Source organism: Salminus brasiliensis, chromosome 18 (genome assembly GCF_030463535.1).
Source record: "Salminus brasiliensis chromosome 18, fSalBra1.hap2, whole genome shotgun sequence".
NCBI classification, from domain to species: Eukaryota; Metazoa; Chordata; class Actinopteri; order Characiformes; family Bryconidae; genus Salminus; species Salminus brasiliensis.
In genome coordinates this window covers 33,227,411-33,244,373 of record NC_132895.1, presented here as the reverse complement: position 1 = coordinate 33,244,373, position 16,963 = coordinate 33,227,411, and the positions used below count along the sequence as shown (strand labels likewise).

General features: G+C 40.4%; 1 protein-coding gene and 1 pseudogene across 1 annotated transcript; both read right to left on the bottom strand.

The window, feature by feature from the left end:
- Nucleotides 1-2,654: 2,654 nt before the first annotated feature.
- LOC140539358 (trypsin-like) lies at nt 2,655-16,787 on the bottom strand. The gene is made up of 5 exons (XM_072662055.1): nt 16,727-16,787; nt 16,082-16,265; nt 14,587-14,825; nt 4,144-4,289; nt 2,655-3,094 (listed from the first exon to the last, which is right to left on the bottom strand). The coding sequence occupies exons 1-5, from the start codon at nt 16,767-16,769 to the stop codon at nt 2,900-2,902; spliced, it is 807 nt and encodes a 268-aa protein (XP_072518156.1). The 5' UTR covers nt 16,770-16,787; the 3' UTR covers nt 2,655-2,899.
- On the bottom strand, nt 4,347-10,607 carry LOC140539697 (claudin-10-like; annotated as a pseudogene).
- Nucleotides 16,788-16,963: the final 176 nt, after the last annotated feature.

The following is a 16,963-nucleotide window of genomic DNA, read 5'->3' as shown; positions in this document are numbered from 1 at the left end:
GGTTATCATTTGGATTCTTGTGGGATGTCTAATAAGATTCCTATTGGATGTTTTATCCTACAGAATTGGTTTCCAAATATGATAGAAATCCAATACGATTCCTAAAGGATTTTTTGACTAGTGGTGGGCTTTGTTAGATCACCTTCATTATGGTCTTATTAACAGCCAGAAGTACTGTAGATTAAACAGGAGTGATGGACCTGCAGAAGGAGGTTAAGAGAATATGATCTTACCTACTGCCAAAAGTGGGAGATGCAGGAAGAGAGTCCTGACCATGGTGAACACCTCTTTAGTGCCTGGCTTGGAGAGGACATCTGAACATCAGACTTTTAAACCCGTTCAGCCCCCCATCTTCTCCAACTCCAACTCCAGCTCTTTACCAGTCTCATGAGACTGCAGCCTAATCAGCCAAAATGTTCCTGTTGGGGTTGATCATCAACTGTGGAACTGATCTGAAACCACAGTCTACATTATACAGACAAAAGTATTTGGACACCTGTTGATTTATTGTTTCTTCTATAATCAAGGGTACTAAGTTGATTCTACTTTTGTTGGAGTAACTGTCTCTACTGTCCAGAGAATGTGGCATTTTACTAGATTTTGGAGGAGCATTGCTGTAAGGATTTGATTACTTTTAGCTAAAAGAGTGCTAGTGAGGATGTTGGATGATCACCACTACTCTTCATCCTCAACTCATCCAAGAAGTACTGGATGGAGCATCACCATCCATCATTTCAGAAGACACAGTTCCATGGCTCCACAGTTCAATGCTGGGGGGCTTTATACTCCTTTATCCCACACCTGGCGTTAGGGATGGTCTGATCCTAGATTATGGACATGAAGGTCATGGAAATATTGGGATTTCAATGACTTCTTTTTGAACTGTTGATTATATTGCACACCTTATATTTGGGTGGCCACTCCAAACACCAGATTTTATTCTGCTCTATCCATTCCACAGTCATCAAATTAATGTGTGTTTGGGGTCACTGTCCTGTTGGAACACCATATTGTGTCCAAATTCTGAAGAATTCCAAAGTACTAGTTCCACTGGCAGCAAAATAGCCCCAGAGCATGACACTACCACCACCACCACCACCATGCTTAACAGCTGGTGCAGTGTTCCTGGAACTGCTTGCATAATGGCTAAAAACATACAATTAACAAATGAAGACAGTTCATTTAGTACAGCCCTTAAAAGTGCAGGTTTGAAGCCAGTGTGAGTGGTTGAGTTTCTAGACCATCAAAAGGCTTTTGGGAACTAGAGGAAACTCTGACCAGAAGACTAGCATCAGAAGACCAGTTGTGACAAGTGAACAGTCTCAAATGGCAGTAAGAAAGATCTTGCTAAGGTTTTTCTGAGTCATGCAGCACCACCCACTAAAACTTCTGATCAGCAGATGCCCATTTTTGTGGACAGGGATCCTGGAGAACAGGAATGGTCTGGAAATGCAGAAAATTGCACCTGGTGGAAAGGGCTTAGAAGTGCTGAGAAGGGCCCACCACTCAAATAACATCTGGGACAATAGCCGTCCTGTGGTCAGGAACTTGCCAGCGATGAATCTGGTAGAGGTTGGCTGATGAATTGGGCATAATCAGTGTAGCTGGTTTACAATTTCACCACATTCAAATTCACACCATTTGCTTCAGTCAACAGCGGCCAGAAGAAACAGCACTCAACGTGTTTGAGATAACCTACTGGACCACGGTAACCATAAAGTGTCCTACAGTAAACCACACTAGAGCGATAAGGAGGAACTTTGAATGCCGTACCCAGATCAGTCAGTCAATGATTTACGCTGAGGTGCCAGGATAGACTAAAGAACCAGGCAGGTATCTGGTTTTTTTTAAGTACTTCTTGCGAGAGCAGAGCTGGAAGAGGAACCGTGGACTCTGCTGTTAGTGAGCTCAGGCTGTTGGATAAACACCACCTCACATCATCCCCAACTCCCAACTCATCCCATCCAACAGTACTGGATGGAGCTCCTCCACCATCATTACAGAGAACACAGTTCCTCCACAGCTCAATGCTGGGGGGCTTTATACCCCTCTATAGCCCACACCTGGCATTATGCAGCATGGTGCCAATAGGCTCATCAATGTTTATCAGCTCCAGAAAGTCCTATTCTATTTGCAGTACTTATCTACAGGGTAGACAAGCTGTGTGTGTGCTCTGATAGAGATCTAGTGTTGTGTTTGCCAGCTTAACCACTAGGGGTTGTGTTTTCTGAAACTTGACTAATGCTCCTCAAACGGTTGAGAAGTGTACTTCACTTTAGCGCCACTTCAGTAAACACAAAGCATGCTTTAAGCACCCCCTTGTGGACTGCAATACATGTGCATTTCTGGACAAGCTGAGAGCTGCAGAAGCTTGATCTGAAGGTGGAGCAGCATGTGGGCTGAGGTGGTAGAGTAACACTACAGGATTTTACACTAATATGACTCTATAGGTTACACAGTGTTACACAGCAGTTCTGGAGAGAGGTTCTCCTCCTGCAGCTCCACCACCAAAGCTCCATATAGTGCAGTAGCAGCAGCGCTCCGGCCCGGAGTGGGAAAGACGGAGATGCCGTTCTCCCCCTGTTCCAGTCAGTGGAGCTTCAGCGTGATCCTGAAGCTGCTGATTTAAGGTAAAATTGCTTTAACACCACTGATTTTATTCATTAACACAGGCTTTTATTGGTTACTTTACTGCATTTGGAATAACAAAGCTGATCAACAAACTGCAGTTCAGACCAATTTCATATTGGAAAATATACAGCTGCAGCAGAAAACGTCATCATGATATGCTATGAATGAATAACTATTTTAACCATCTAAGGTTTACGTTAAAGTGATTTTTCTTACTTCTATACATGAAATCCCTGAATCTGTAACAGAGCTACCGTCTAATTGGGGTTCATTTCAAAACACTGTCTATCCACTCCTTTATGGGTTTGGCACAGATGTCAACAAACACGATTTTGTCCTCGCATGCGTCGTGTCCGCTGATGAGGACTCCGTACATCACATCGACCTTTTTCTCCTTGGTCCAGAAAACAAAAGATGACTTTAAAATACTTTCCTTCTTCAGGAGACCGGAACCGGAATCACCCTGTTTTGCAATGAAAATGAAGAAGGAAGCACTTTTTAATTAATACACTGTTTTAGCTCAGTTTAGGAGGCATTATCCAAACAATGTTAGCCTTGAAACATGTCTACAGCTTGAATACACTGTTAGCACTGTTTAGGTAGCATTACCCAAATAATGTTAGCCTTGAGACACATCTAGATCAATATCATACTGTTGTAGCTCTGTTTGGGTAGCATTACCTAAACAAATGTTAGCCTTAAGACACGTCTATAGTATTATTACACTGTTTTAGCTCTGTTTAGGTAGCATTACCCAAACAAATGTTAGCCTTGAGACACATCTACATCAATATTACTGTTTTAGCTAAGATAATTATACACTATTTCAAAATACAATACATTAAAAAAAAAACAATACTAGCTAAAGACTTGAGTTTACCACAATTGGTTTGATGAATCTTTACCAGTGTTTTATGGTGAATCTAACCAACATATGTCCCACTTCATATCTCCCAGTTTAGCATTGTTAGCAAAACGGAGTTGCTAATGCATTATGCTGTATTTTGAGCATCTAAACATGTCCACAGATAGACGTTGGACAGTGCTGTGCATATAGGACTGATTTAATAAGGCACAAATGTGTAGCAGTGTTGATAAACAGTTCAATACTACTCCTTTTATTACTGCTGATGTTCACTGTGGCCATCTTGGATTTTGAACTCAGGGTGGTGAGGGGTGTAACAGTACACAAAGGTTGTGTTTGGGCACAAGTACGGTACTGCAGGACAGACGTGCAAGTTACAGTTTTTCCATGTACTGCCGTATAGCGCCCCCCTGAGGTAGTTGGAACAGCTGATAAACTATGATGAGTGTTGGAAACACTTCACAGTTCATATTCAGTCGTTACTGCTTAAGGTTCCCAGGTGGCACGGGCACTCGTTGAAGTATCGTATTTACCCTAATAGTGCATACTGGGTATTCTGGGTATACCATGACACCCCTTGTCTATTATAATCACCCTTGGCATGGCGACCAAACCAATCAGCTCACTAGTAAATGCAATGTTCTTACTTTGCAGGCTTTGATCTCTGCATTGAGAGTTTTTTCCCCACAGTAGATGTACTTGTACTTCTCATAGTTGCTGTCAGAGAGGTCGGGGCAGTGACTCTTGCTGAGGGTTTTCACCACCAGGCACATCAGGTCTCTCACCCCCGGACCTATAAAACATTGTCCCGTGATGATGAACCAGCACCAGCCAAACTACATGGATGCACCTAGACATCGAAGAGTGCCTCGGCTGCACTACGTACCACAATGGAGAGCAACAGTAAAGACATCAAAACAATGAAAGATAGATCCACTCTCAGGATCTGCTGGATATAAATACACTCAAAAAAAAGGGGAACACTTAAACAACACAATATAACTCCAAGTAAATCAAACTTCTGTGAAATCAAACTGTCCACTTAGGAAGCAACACTTCTCAGTACCTTTGCTTCCTGGCTGATGTTTTGATCACTTTTGAATGTTGGTGGTGCTTTCACACTCGTGGTAGCATGAGACGGACTCTACAACCCACACAAGTGGCTCAGGTAGTGCAGCTCATCCAGGATGGCACATCAATGCGAGCTGTGGCAAGAAGGTTTGCTGTGTCTGTCAGTGAAGTGTGCAGAGGCTGGAGGCGCTACCAGGAGACAGGCCAATACACCAAGAGACATGGAGGAGGCCGTAGGAGGGCAACAACCCAGCAGCAGGACCGCTACCTCCGCCTTTGTGCAAGGAGGAACAGGAGGAGCACTGCCAGAGCCCTGCAAAATGACCTCCAACAGGCCACAAATGTACATGTGTCTGCACAAACGGTTAGAAACCGACTCCATGAGGATGGTATGAGGGCCCGACATCCACAGATGGGGGTTGTGCTCACAGCCTAACACCGTGCAGGATGCTTGGCATTTGCCAGAGAACACCAGGATTGGCAAATTCGCCACTGGCGCCCTGTACTCTTCACAGATGAAAGCAGGTTCACACTGAGCACATGTGACAGACGTGACGCCGCACACTGCACATGTGAGTCTGGAGACGCCGTGGAGAGCGATCTGCTGCCTGCAACATCCTTCAGCATGACCAGTTTGGCAGTGGGTCAGTAATGGTGTGGGATGGCATTTCTGTGTGCTCGCCAGAGGTAGCCTGACTGCCATTAGATACCGAGATGAGATCCTCAGACCCCTTGTGAGACCATATGCTGGTGCGGCTGGGTTCCTCCTAATGCAGGACAATGCTAGACCTCATGTGGCTGGGGAGAGAGAGATATAGGAGGCACTTCATCAAACTAGTTTTGACAGGTCGTCTCGACCAATCAGATCATGCCACGTCATCAAGCCACGCCCCCTGCATGTCCCTCCCTCGACCAATCAGAAGCGTGCATTTTCACCGGAAGTCCCGCCTTCTGGATATCCCTCCTTCCGGAAGTCCCGCCTATTGTGTTGCCGTCCAATGGGATAGCTGGGCACTTTTCATCAAACTTTTTTGACAGGTCTGTTATCTATTCTCACATACCAATGCCTAGCCGGGGTCAAAAGGTCTGAACGAACCTAGACCCTGATTCATTATCTGTACTTATCTGACTTATGAGTAACTCATCTGTTACTCAAACACCCCACTCCACCCCACACCTGTGCCCATGTGTATGTGTATGTGTTTGTGTGTAAACAAGGGAAGCCTAGCCGGTGTCAAAAGGTCCGAACGAACCTAGACCCTGATTCATTATCTGAACTTATCTGAGTTATGAGTAACTCATCTGTTACTCAAGCACCCCACCCCACCCCACACCTGTGCCCATGCCCATGTGTATGTGTTTGTGTATGTGTGTGTGTGTGTGTGTGTGTGTGTGTGTGTGTGTGTGTGTGTGTGTGTGTAAACAAGGGAAGCCTAGCCGGGGTCAAAAGGTCCGAACGAACCTAGACCCTGATTCAGCAAAATATAGATATCCCTTCGGACATCTGTTACCCATTGCCAAACCCATCCTGTGCCACGTGAGAGAGACGGAGAGAGAGTTGATCAGAGATCTATAGACTTTTATTTACGAGTCAATTACGTATTACACGCAATGATTCGGTAACATCATTTAAAAAAGGCGCCCAATCAGGTGACCGAGATACATACGATCGAGCAAATCAGAGTATGCAACGTCATAAGTCTCCACCCATTCATTCAACAGGCCCTGTAGGCCGAAGGATTTAAAGGGTCAGTGTTTGTGCGGCGGTTAGGGTTAGAAGATAGCCGTAATAATCATGGCGTCCGATACTCCCAAAAAGATGAAACTGACTCTGGCTAAAAGACGATTGCGCTTGAAAGACACAGACACGATTTTTGCATGGCTTTAGCTAACGGCTATTATTTCGGGTTCTATTTTGATCAAGAAAATGACAGAGTTGTGTTGTACAGCGGGCCGACATCAAGTTTTGCGGATGCCTCTGAACTTTTTTCCTTGCAACGCGATGAATGGCATACTTTCAAAAGACATTTTGGTTGTATGTATACTTATATTAAATTTAGATATTCGGATTGCAAAGTGATATTGTGGATCCTTTTTGTCACAGGTCATCAATAGCATTTTGTCATCATTATCACCTGCTACATCTTGTTGCCTGTGGATATTGTACATTCATTATTCAAATATTGCACAGGGCTTACCTGGAGTGGAGTCCCTCTTTTCCAGAGAAGTAACACATAACAGCACTTCCAGCTATAATCAGAGATGACCCTCCCCAGCCTATGAACACTGCTGCACCTATTTCAAATCTGAAGAATGAACAAAATCTTCAGCCCTCACCACTCCATGTGCAGTGCTTTTAAGAACGGAGAGGAGATGAGGCAATGATGTTAAGCAAAAAATGTCATGATACAAAACAAAAAAGTTGAGAGAGAAACATGTGGGAAGGAAAGGAGATTTGGGCAAATTCTCTCTCTCCCAAACCTTAATTACTTCATAACTTTATAACTACCAATAAAAACAACCTGTTATTTTACTGTGTTTTGGTGAGCAAACATACATTTTGGTTTTTATGCATTCCTAAATGACAAATGTAAAAGGATACAAGCTAGACAAAGCATTGAATGGAGGATCCAGTGTTTACAAAGTTTGATGTTTTGGCAACAGTTTCTACTTTTTGGTTCTTAAAACATTGTATTGACATCATAGTTAAAATGCCAAAGCACTTTCTGAAGTTAAATTAATAACAACTGCTTCTGAGCTCTTCTAAAATGTTGAATTGTGGATGTAGCTGTAGTATGCCTATGACTAACACTTGAAAAGTTACATGCTGCCTGGAAAAAAGTGACCGATCTAGAAGATGTGTCATTGGAACTCAATAAGATGTTTTTACATTAAAATTCAATTTTATCAAGCTAATATCAGCATAAAAATTTATGCAATTATAGACTTTACTATTCTAAGAATAAACTATTGGAAATATGGAGTAGCGTGTAAATGTATGGGCACCCCTAGTCAAAATATTGTTGTTTACTGTGAATTGTTCACAGTAACAACTGATCTTCAAAAAGCATAATTTACAGATAAAAGTCTTTTTTAACATTTTAAGGAATGTTATTGTACAATTTTTGTTTTGTACAAATATAAAGTGAAAAAAAATAGCACCATGAAAAACGTTTTACCATTTTTTACAAAGGAATCTTTGGAGGTGTTACTAAGTATAGACCATGCAAGGTGTCCAAACTTTTGTATCAGGCCCTTTTATCTTTAATTTCTATCAAGCTTATACCGGCATAAAAAAATTATACAATTATAAACTTTACCTTTCAGAAATGTCATTTTACTATTCTGAGAATAAACTCTTGGAAATATGGAGTAGCATGTAAATGTATGGGCACCCCCTGGTCAAAATATTGTTGTTTACTGTGAATTGTTCACAGTAACAACTGATCTTCAAAAAGCATAATTTACAGATAAAAGTCTTTTCAACATTTTAAGGAATGTTATTGTACAATTTTATATGTATAGACCATGCAAGGTGTCCAAACTTTTGTATCAGGCCCTTTTACCTTTTAGAAATGGTAAAATTAAAACTAATCTAAAATTAAAACTAATCTAAAGCTTAAATAAAGAAATTACAATTTGTTTAACTTTCATCACTGTGCACAGACATTAATCAGGTGAACTCAAACATGTACATGCCACTGTATAGGAAATAATAATAATAATAATAAGCGTATAAACTTATAGTTAATAGTTCACCCGCAGACAAACTACATGCTTAAAACATCAACATTTACCTCAAACCTTCATTTCTTATGCAATTCTGAATAGACCTGCTTATGTGTTTTCTAAACAAGTAGATCACATAAAAAAAAATAAAAAATAAAAAAAATACAGAAAACTAAAAAGAAAATTCTTTGCTTATTGACTGCATTAGATTTTTGGTCAAACAATCACAATCAGGCCCAGATTAGATTTAATAGATTATTTAACAACTATCAATAACTGATGAGCAGTTTCAGTTTCAAGGGTGTTTATTAATGATAAGCCTGCTAAAGCGTTAGTGTGGGTGTTTTAAACGTATATATATAAAATGAGGGGAAATCAAAGTAAATGCAATTATGTTTTAATGGCATTAGTATATGTCTTGAACATCACTTTTCAATCGGCTTTACATTTATTTCAAGAAAGTAAACATTTAAATTTCTGTGTGAAAGCATGTTCACCACATCTAAAAATAGCTTACTTCTGTGTCTTGTAGTTTGGATCCACATATTGCACCTGTGTACAGTATCATACCACTGAACCCTGTGGCACAAAAAGCATTGCATCATTTCTGGAATTATTTTACTATGAATTGAACAAGAATGAAGTTTGAAGGCATCATACCTAACGCCATATAGGTCAGGGCAGCTGCAAAAGTTACCCTGGCATTGGCAAGTTCAGAACCTCCAATCTTAGTATATTTCATTCCAATTAAAGCAAGCACAGCTCCCCAGAATCCCAGGATTACAGAGACAATAGCCAGGGCACGGCACACATGCAAGAAAACTTAAGAGACAGTGGTGAACTAGTTGCTGAACTTCACTGCACTGTCTAATTCAATCTAAAAACATCTGACATTGGTGGTCAAACTGTAAACTGTTTTTTTTTACCTGGCAGTGTCATCATGGATGGGTAATATTTGCAGTCCATCCACAGATTGGAAAAATATTTGACAGTGGTAACAACGACTTCTCCCAACAGTACTCAGTGGGCAGAGTAGAACAGTTCAGTAACCAGCCACAAAGACAACAAATGAAGCAACCAATCTCCATATACATAATTTCTGTGTGCAGTTTCTCTAATTACCATTTACTATGTGAAAAGACATTGCTCCTATAGCACAGCCTGTCATAAGGGCTGAAGCTGTGACCAAAAACAGCCTAAAGATTCTGTATCTTGTCCTTTCTCAAAGCCTCAGCTCTTTAAAATAAACTAGCAAATACTGATGATCCTTATTTACATAGTAGTGCGTAAAATACAAAACAGTAAAATACCTGCTGCTTATATTGTAGTTGTTTCTCAGCTCTCATCAGACTGAAAGCAGTACATGAAATGTGCCATGATTCCTTTGTTAAAGCCATACATTTACAAATTTGAATGTTTTGTGTATTACACAAAACTGAAACTCATTTCTAGCAAATTGTCTAAATTCTTTTTCTCACTTTATATTTGTACAAAACAAAAATTGTACAATAACATTCCTTAAAATGTTGAAAAGACTTTTATCTGTAAATTATGCTTTTTGAAGATCAGTTGTTACTGTGAACAATTCACAGTAAACAACAATATTTTGACTAGGGGTGCCCATACATTTACACGCTACTCCATATTTCCAATAGTTTATTCTTAGAATAGTAAAGTCTGTAATTGTATAAATTTTTATGCTGATATTAGCTTGATAAAATTGAATTTTAATTTAAAAACATCTTATTGAGTTCCAATGACACATCTTCTAGATCGGTCACTTTTTTCCAGGCAGCATGTAACTTTTCAAGTGTTAGTCATAGGCATACTACAGCTACATCCACAATTCAACATTTTAGAAGAGCTCAGAAGCAGTTGTTATTAATTTAACTTCACAAAGTACTTTGGCATTTTAACTATGATGTCAATACAATGTTTTAAGAACCAAAAAAGTAGAAACAGTTGCCAAAACATCAAACTTTGTAAACACTGGATCCTCCATTCAATGCTTTGTCTAGCTTGTATCCTTTTACATTTGTCATTTAGAAATGCATAAAAACCAAAATGTATGTTTGCTCACCAAAACACAGTAAAATAACAGGTTGTTTTTATTGGTAGTTATAAAGTTATGAAGTAATTAAGGTTTGGGAGAGAGAGAATTTGCCCAAATCTCCTTTCCTTCCTACATGTTTCTCTCTCAACTTTTTTTGTTTTGTATCATGACATTTTTTGCTTAACATCATTACCTCATCTCCTCTCCGTTCTTAAAAGCACTGCACATGGAGTGGTGAGGGCTGAAGATTTTGTTCATTCTTCAGATTTGAAATAGGTGCAGCAGTGTTCATAGGCTGGGGAGGGTCATCTCTGATTATAGCTGGAAGTGCTGTTATGTGTTACTTCTCTGGAAAAGAGGGACTCCACTCCAGGTAAGCCCTGTGCAATATTTGAATAATGAATGTACAATATCCACAGGCAACAAGATGTAGCAGGTGATAATGATGACAAAATGCTATTGATGACCTGTGACAAAAAGGATCCACAATATCACTTTGCAATCCGAATATCTAAATTTAATATAAGTATACATACAACCAAAATGTCTTTTGAAAGTATGCCATTCATCGCGTTGCAAGGAAAAAAGTTCAGAGGCATCCGCAAAACTTGATGTCGGCCCGCTGTACAACACAACTCTGTCATTTTCTTGATCAAAATAGAACCCGAAATAATAGCCGTTAGCTAAAGCCATGCAAAAATCGTGTCTGTGTCTTTCAAGCGCAATCGTCTTTTAGCCAGAGTCAGTTTCATCTTTTTGGGAGTATCGGACGCCATGATTATTACGGCTATCTTCTAACCCTAACCGCCGCACAAACACTGACCCTTTAAATCCTTCGGCCTACAGGGCCTGTTGAATGAATGGGTGGAGACTTATGACGTTGCATACTCTGATTTGCTCGATCGTATGTATCTCGGTCACCTGATTGGGCGCCTTTTTTAAATGATGTTACCGAATCATTGCGTGTAATACGTAATTGACTCGTAAATAAAAGTCTATAGATCTCTGATCAACTCTCTCTCCGTCTCTCTCACGTGGCACAGGATGGGTTTGGCAATGGGTAACAGATGTCCGAAGGGATATCTATATTTTGCTGAATCAGGGTCTAGGTTCGTTCGGACCTTTTGACCCCGGCTAGGCTTCCCTTGTTTACACACACACACACACACACACACACACACACACACACACACACACACATACACAAACACATACACATGGGCATGGGCACAGGTGTGGGGTGGGGTGGGGTGCTTGAGTAACAGATGAGTTACTCATAACTCAGATAAGTTCAGATAATGAATCAGGGTCTAGGTTCGTTCGGACCTTTTGACACCGGCTAGGCTTCCCTTGTTTACACACAAACACATACACATACACATGGGCACAGGTGTGGGGTGGAGTGGGGTGTTTGAGTAACAGATGAGTTACTCATAAGTCAGATAAGTACAGATAATGAATCAGGGTCTAGGTTCGTTCAGACCTTTTGACCCCGGCTAGGCATTGGTATGTGAGAATAGATAACAGACCTGTCAAAAAAGTTTGATGAAAAGTGCCCAGCTATCCCATTGGACGGCAACACAATAGGCGGGACTTCCGGAAGGAGGGATATCCAGAAGGCGGGACTTCCGGTGAAAATGCACGCTTCTGATTGGTCGAGGGAGGGACATGCAGGGGGCGTGGCTTGATGACGTGGCATGATCTGATTGGTCGAGACGACCTGTCAAAACTAGTTTGATGAAAAGTGCCTCCTATATCTCTCTCTCTGGGGTGTGTCAGCAGTTCCTGCAAGATGAAGGCTTTAAAGCTGTGGACTGACCCGCCCGTTCCCCAGACCTGAACGTAATTGAGCACATCTGGGACATCGTGTCTCGCTCCATCCACCAACGTCACGTTGCACCACAGACTGTCCAGGAGTTGGCGGATGCTTTAGTCCAGGTCTTGGAGGAGATCCTCATCAGGAGCATGCCCAGTCATTGTAGGGAGGTCATACAGGCATGTGGAGGCCACACATAGTACTGAGCTTCATTTTGACTTGTTTTAAGGACATTACATTAGAGTTGGATCAGCCTGTAGTGTGTTTTTCCACTGGAATCCATTCACAACCCAAAAATCAGAACATCAGACCAAACGGCCACAAAGGAATATTCCCTCCACAAAGGAATATGCCTCCGGTTTTGGCATCCTTTTGTTAACTTGAGTGTAGGGATTTCTATAAAATGAGCACAATTATATGAAATAAAGCACATAAGAAAGCTTGGAGTAGTCTTATACTTCCTGTATGTAACTTTAGCCTGATGCATTTTAAATGGTTTATGAAGGGACTCATACACACACTCCAGCCCTTCTATTGCAAACTATCCTTCACAACAGCCCAGGTGAGAAATTGGCCATGAACCTTTCCCCACTATGGAACTAATAAAGAATGTAAAGGCAGGGGGAGAGGGGGGGCTTGTGGTTTATTTATTTATTTAATTAGAAATGTGAACAGGGGGCAAGAATGATTTGGTGTTTTGCTTAGTGATCCGGAAGCCAGGCTTCAAACCGGTAACCCACTTCAGCAATGTGTTACCACAAATTGGGAAACCACAAACAGAGTTCAACCCAGAACCACCCTCAGTCTCAGGGCTGAGAATAAGGCTGCAACTAAAAAGCAGGTAAACAGAAATTAAGAAACTTCTAGGCAGTGAGCAGAGCCCTAAAGTCAGCTCACACTTTTAACCTAAAGTTTTCCTTCTAAATTAAGACTCTTGTCTTGTTCTCCTAACCTGAGCACCGTCTGCCCCTCTACAAAGGTGCAGCACTAAGTCACAGTTTGGGAGAGCTTTTATGCAGAGCCCAGCAGGTGTGTCTGATCAGCAATAATCAGCAGTAATCAGTGCTGGGGCTTCTGGGAAGTGGAGTTTTCAGAGTTGATCCCAGCTGCTTTCTTACTCTGCGCTCGGCTGGTGACTGGCAGTGTGGCTCGAACCCTTACAAATGATACTAGTTAGTAGTTAATGGTATTTAATTATAGTAGTCATTAAATTATTTTTTATATTAATACATTTATCCAATAATAATCTAAATATCATAAATACTACTGCAGGAAAAAAAATAAATAAATAAAACATCAGTACTTAATTTTTTTTTAAGGTTTAAGTGCAAAACATATTTTTCTTTTTGAAAAGTTTGGGTTGGTTAAATGTTCTTATGGGCTGTGAAACCTGACCAATGTTACTCCACTTTACTGCCATTTGTTAAACTTGTTTTACACTTCCGGTGTAAAACAAGTTTGCAGAAGTCTAATACTTAGCCTAATGCATTTTAAATGGTTTATGAAAGGTTTAAGGACAATGACGCTAGTTAGCGGTTAGTGGTTATTCATTATTGTCGTAGTAATATGAGGATTTTTTTTAAACAAATCTTTGTTAGAATGTTAATACTTAAATCAATCGAAATATAATGAATATTACTGTTAGGAAAATAAAACATTAGTACTTGTTGAAAAACTGAGAAGTCCATATGTTTAAGTTCATATGTCATATGTTCAAAATGGAAAGTGTTGTTTTTCATGACAGGTTTGAGTTGGTTAAATGTTCTTAAGATCTTAAGAAACAACAGTGTATTTGATCAACGCTCTAAAAAATAAAGGTGCTAAAACAGATTATTTGAGGGACACCAAAAAAGAGCTGATTTTTTATTTGCATTCTCTCCCTCCCGCCCAATCATATGCAACACCCCTGGCAATAGTGAGGGCGGGGCCAACACACGCCCCCTCCGACACCTGCGCAGCCAGCCACACCTCTTTTTCGAAGCTTATCACCAGGCAACCAACGCTCCTGGAGGGAAGCGTCGTATCCCCGGCTCTGACGCACCGGCTAGCAGACGCCAGTGACGGCCAGCGCCACACTAGTATGATGTGGAGGGATAGCTCCATCTACCCACCCTAAAGAGAGCAAGGCCAGCTGTGCTCTGTCGAGGCCCTGGCTGCCGATGGCCAGCAGCGTAAACGGGATACGAACCAGCGACCCTCTGATCACAGATGACAGCGCTTTAGTCTGCGGGACCACCCGGGGCCCCTGACAAGCAACCAAATGTTGTTCTTCTACGGCATCACTTAAAGAATTCACTTGTCCTACCTTTATTTTTAAGAGTGTAATTCGTCACACCTTTCACTCCAGTTCGCGAAACCCAGCACAGCTAAACTACTGCTGTTAAACAACCACCACTGTACCATTGGTAACCTGCTCCTCACCTCCCTCAGCAGTGGTGGCGCCACGGCCAGACACCGTCAGCTCCTCTCCGTCACTCGGAGCCATGCAGTCTCCAGGTGGGATCATGGCTGGAACGTTTTTCACAGACTTCGGGAGCTTCAGCAACATGATGGGCTCCTCTGACGGGTTCTTTGGATAAACCCTGATATCATTGGCATTGATCTTCATTTGCTTTTTCACTGAGTTCTTTGGATGCCCACCAACCTCCACTTTCAGGGTGCTGGTGGAGACAAAGAAACACGCTTGAGTTCACACACAACGTTGATTCCCTTCTAAAGGCTTACATGGGCTTAAACCTCCAAGCTAACACTCACACTTACCTGACCTTAACCCTAAGTCTTATAATTAACCCTAAGCTGATGGTTTTAGCAGTTTTCTTTTTAACTGTCAACTTATCTAAAACCCAAAGAGTCACCAGTTAACAAATCAGTTAATCAAAGAATCAACAGTAAAAATGTCAACTATCCCAAAACCGCCAAAGATTTTAGAAATTAGAAAAAAATTGAAATTTTAACTAATCTAATATCCACCAAAGAACCACCAGTAAACAAGCAAATTAGTTTCTACCGCAAAACTTTACAACTGTTACAAACATAATACATTTAGACAATGTAAATGTAAATATGATGGATATTACTGTTGGGAAAATAGTTTGCAAACAAATAAAGCATCAGTACTTGTTGGAAACTGAGAAGAACTGAAGTTTTAAGGTTTCGTGCAAATCAACATATTTTTCTTTTTGAAAAGTTTGGGTTGGTTAAATGTTCTTAGGGGCCATGCAAGCTCACCAATTTTACTCCAAATTTACTAAGAGCTGTGGCTTCTGGTGTAAAACAAGCTTACAGTAGTTGAATACTTCCAGTAGGTCACTTTAGCCTAATGCGTTTGAAATGGTTTATGAAGGGTTTAAGGACATGCTAGTTAGTAGTTAAAGGTACTTCAAAACCAAATCAAATCAAATTGATTTGTATAGCTTTTTATAACTGGTGTTGTCACAAAGCAGCTTTACACAATCAATAATTAGTAAAAGCCACCATAACCACATAAGAAAACATGAAAGCCTAAGACCCCCAGGAAAAACTCCCTCAGAGCTGGAGGAAGAAACCTTGGGAGGAACAAGGGGGACCGACCCATCCTCCTCCGATCAGGTGTGCAACATATTCATAATCATAATATAATAATCATAGTGTAGAATAACTGAATAGTTAATAGTGGTAATATTAACAGTACTATTAATAATATTATAATACATTATAGTAGAAGTAATATTAGAGATTTTTGTAACACACAACTGTTACAATGCTAATACATTTAAACAACATAAAGCTAAATATGATGAACATGAAGCATTAGAACTTAGTAGCTAGTTAAATTCACCAGTAAAAAAATGTAACTAACCTAAAAATCACCCCCCAAAAAAAGCTACAAGTCAGGCATGTCTCAGCTGATTAGACTTTAAAGCTAGGACCTACTGACCCGTCTCTCCCACCATAACAGTGGGATGCAGTGATCACCCAGGTTTTGTGGATGAGCGTGCCGCCACACATCATGCTGGTACCATTATGAAATTCGTGCACCACCCGGACATGATGGAGTCTCTCGGTGTTAGGACATGTGATCGCAGACACCAGACGCTTCTGAACAGCAGAGGACACCACACCTAAAGAGATTTTCAATATTCAATATTAGATCAATGAAGAGTATTTAAGCATATTTTATATATAAAAAAGAAAAAATATATATTTATATTAATAAATTGTATATTTATTGTAAATTATATATATATATATATATATATATTTTTTTTTTTTCAATAATATTCCAACAATGAACCAAATGTTCTGACATTTAGTATCCAGGTTATTTCTTCCTCAGTTAGAATTCCAAAAGCTCATATATACATCATTCTTAACTCAAGATTATAAAGTGATTTTATATGTATTTTTAATATATTTTTATAACTATTATTATGTGTACTACTAGATTGTTTTATTTATTCTCATTTTTGTAAAGCAAGTACTATCTCAGTTTGAACTACAATAAATGAAACTGAACTAATTTTACCTGCTACATAATACTCGGTCATCTTATTTGGAGAGCTTTTAAAACTTTGTTTCCTACCTTCCGCAAAAAACGAGAGCAGCAGGAGAACAGTCGCCACCATGGTCAGAACGTCTTCGACTTTTCAACAAATTTTGGCAAGGATGTCCGGAACGCATCTGACTTTTAATAGCATTCAGCACCCCATCATCAGCCGGCCTTCACCAATCACACGATAGCAGCTTATCAGCTGACCTCAGCTTTGCTAGTATAAGAGGGAATAACTAGGAAAGTATCAACATTCACGGCCATCAAAGA

Bases quoted from the DNA above. Each gene is read 5' to 3' on its own strand.
- LOC140539358 (XM_072662055.1), bottom strand. From the start codon at position 16,769: ATGGTGGCGACTGTTCTCCTGCTGCTCTCGTTTTTTGCGGAAG. The intron at 14,826-16,081 runs GTCAGTAGGTCC...TGTCTCCACCAG, and splicing joins TGTTATGGTGGGAGAGACGG to CACCCTGAAAGTGGAGGTTG. The intron at 3,095-4,143 runs GTAAGAACATTG...ATTGCAAAACAG, and splicing joins CAGAGATCAAAGCCTGCAAA to GGTGATTCCGGTTCCGGTCT.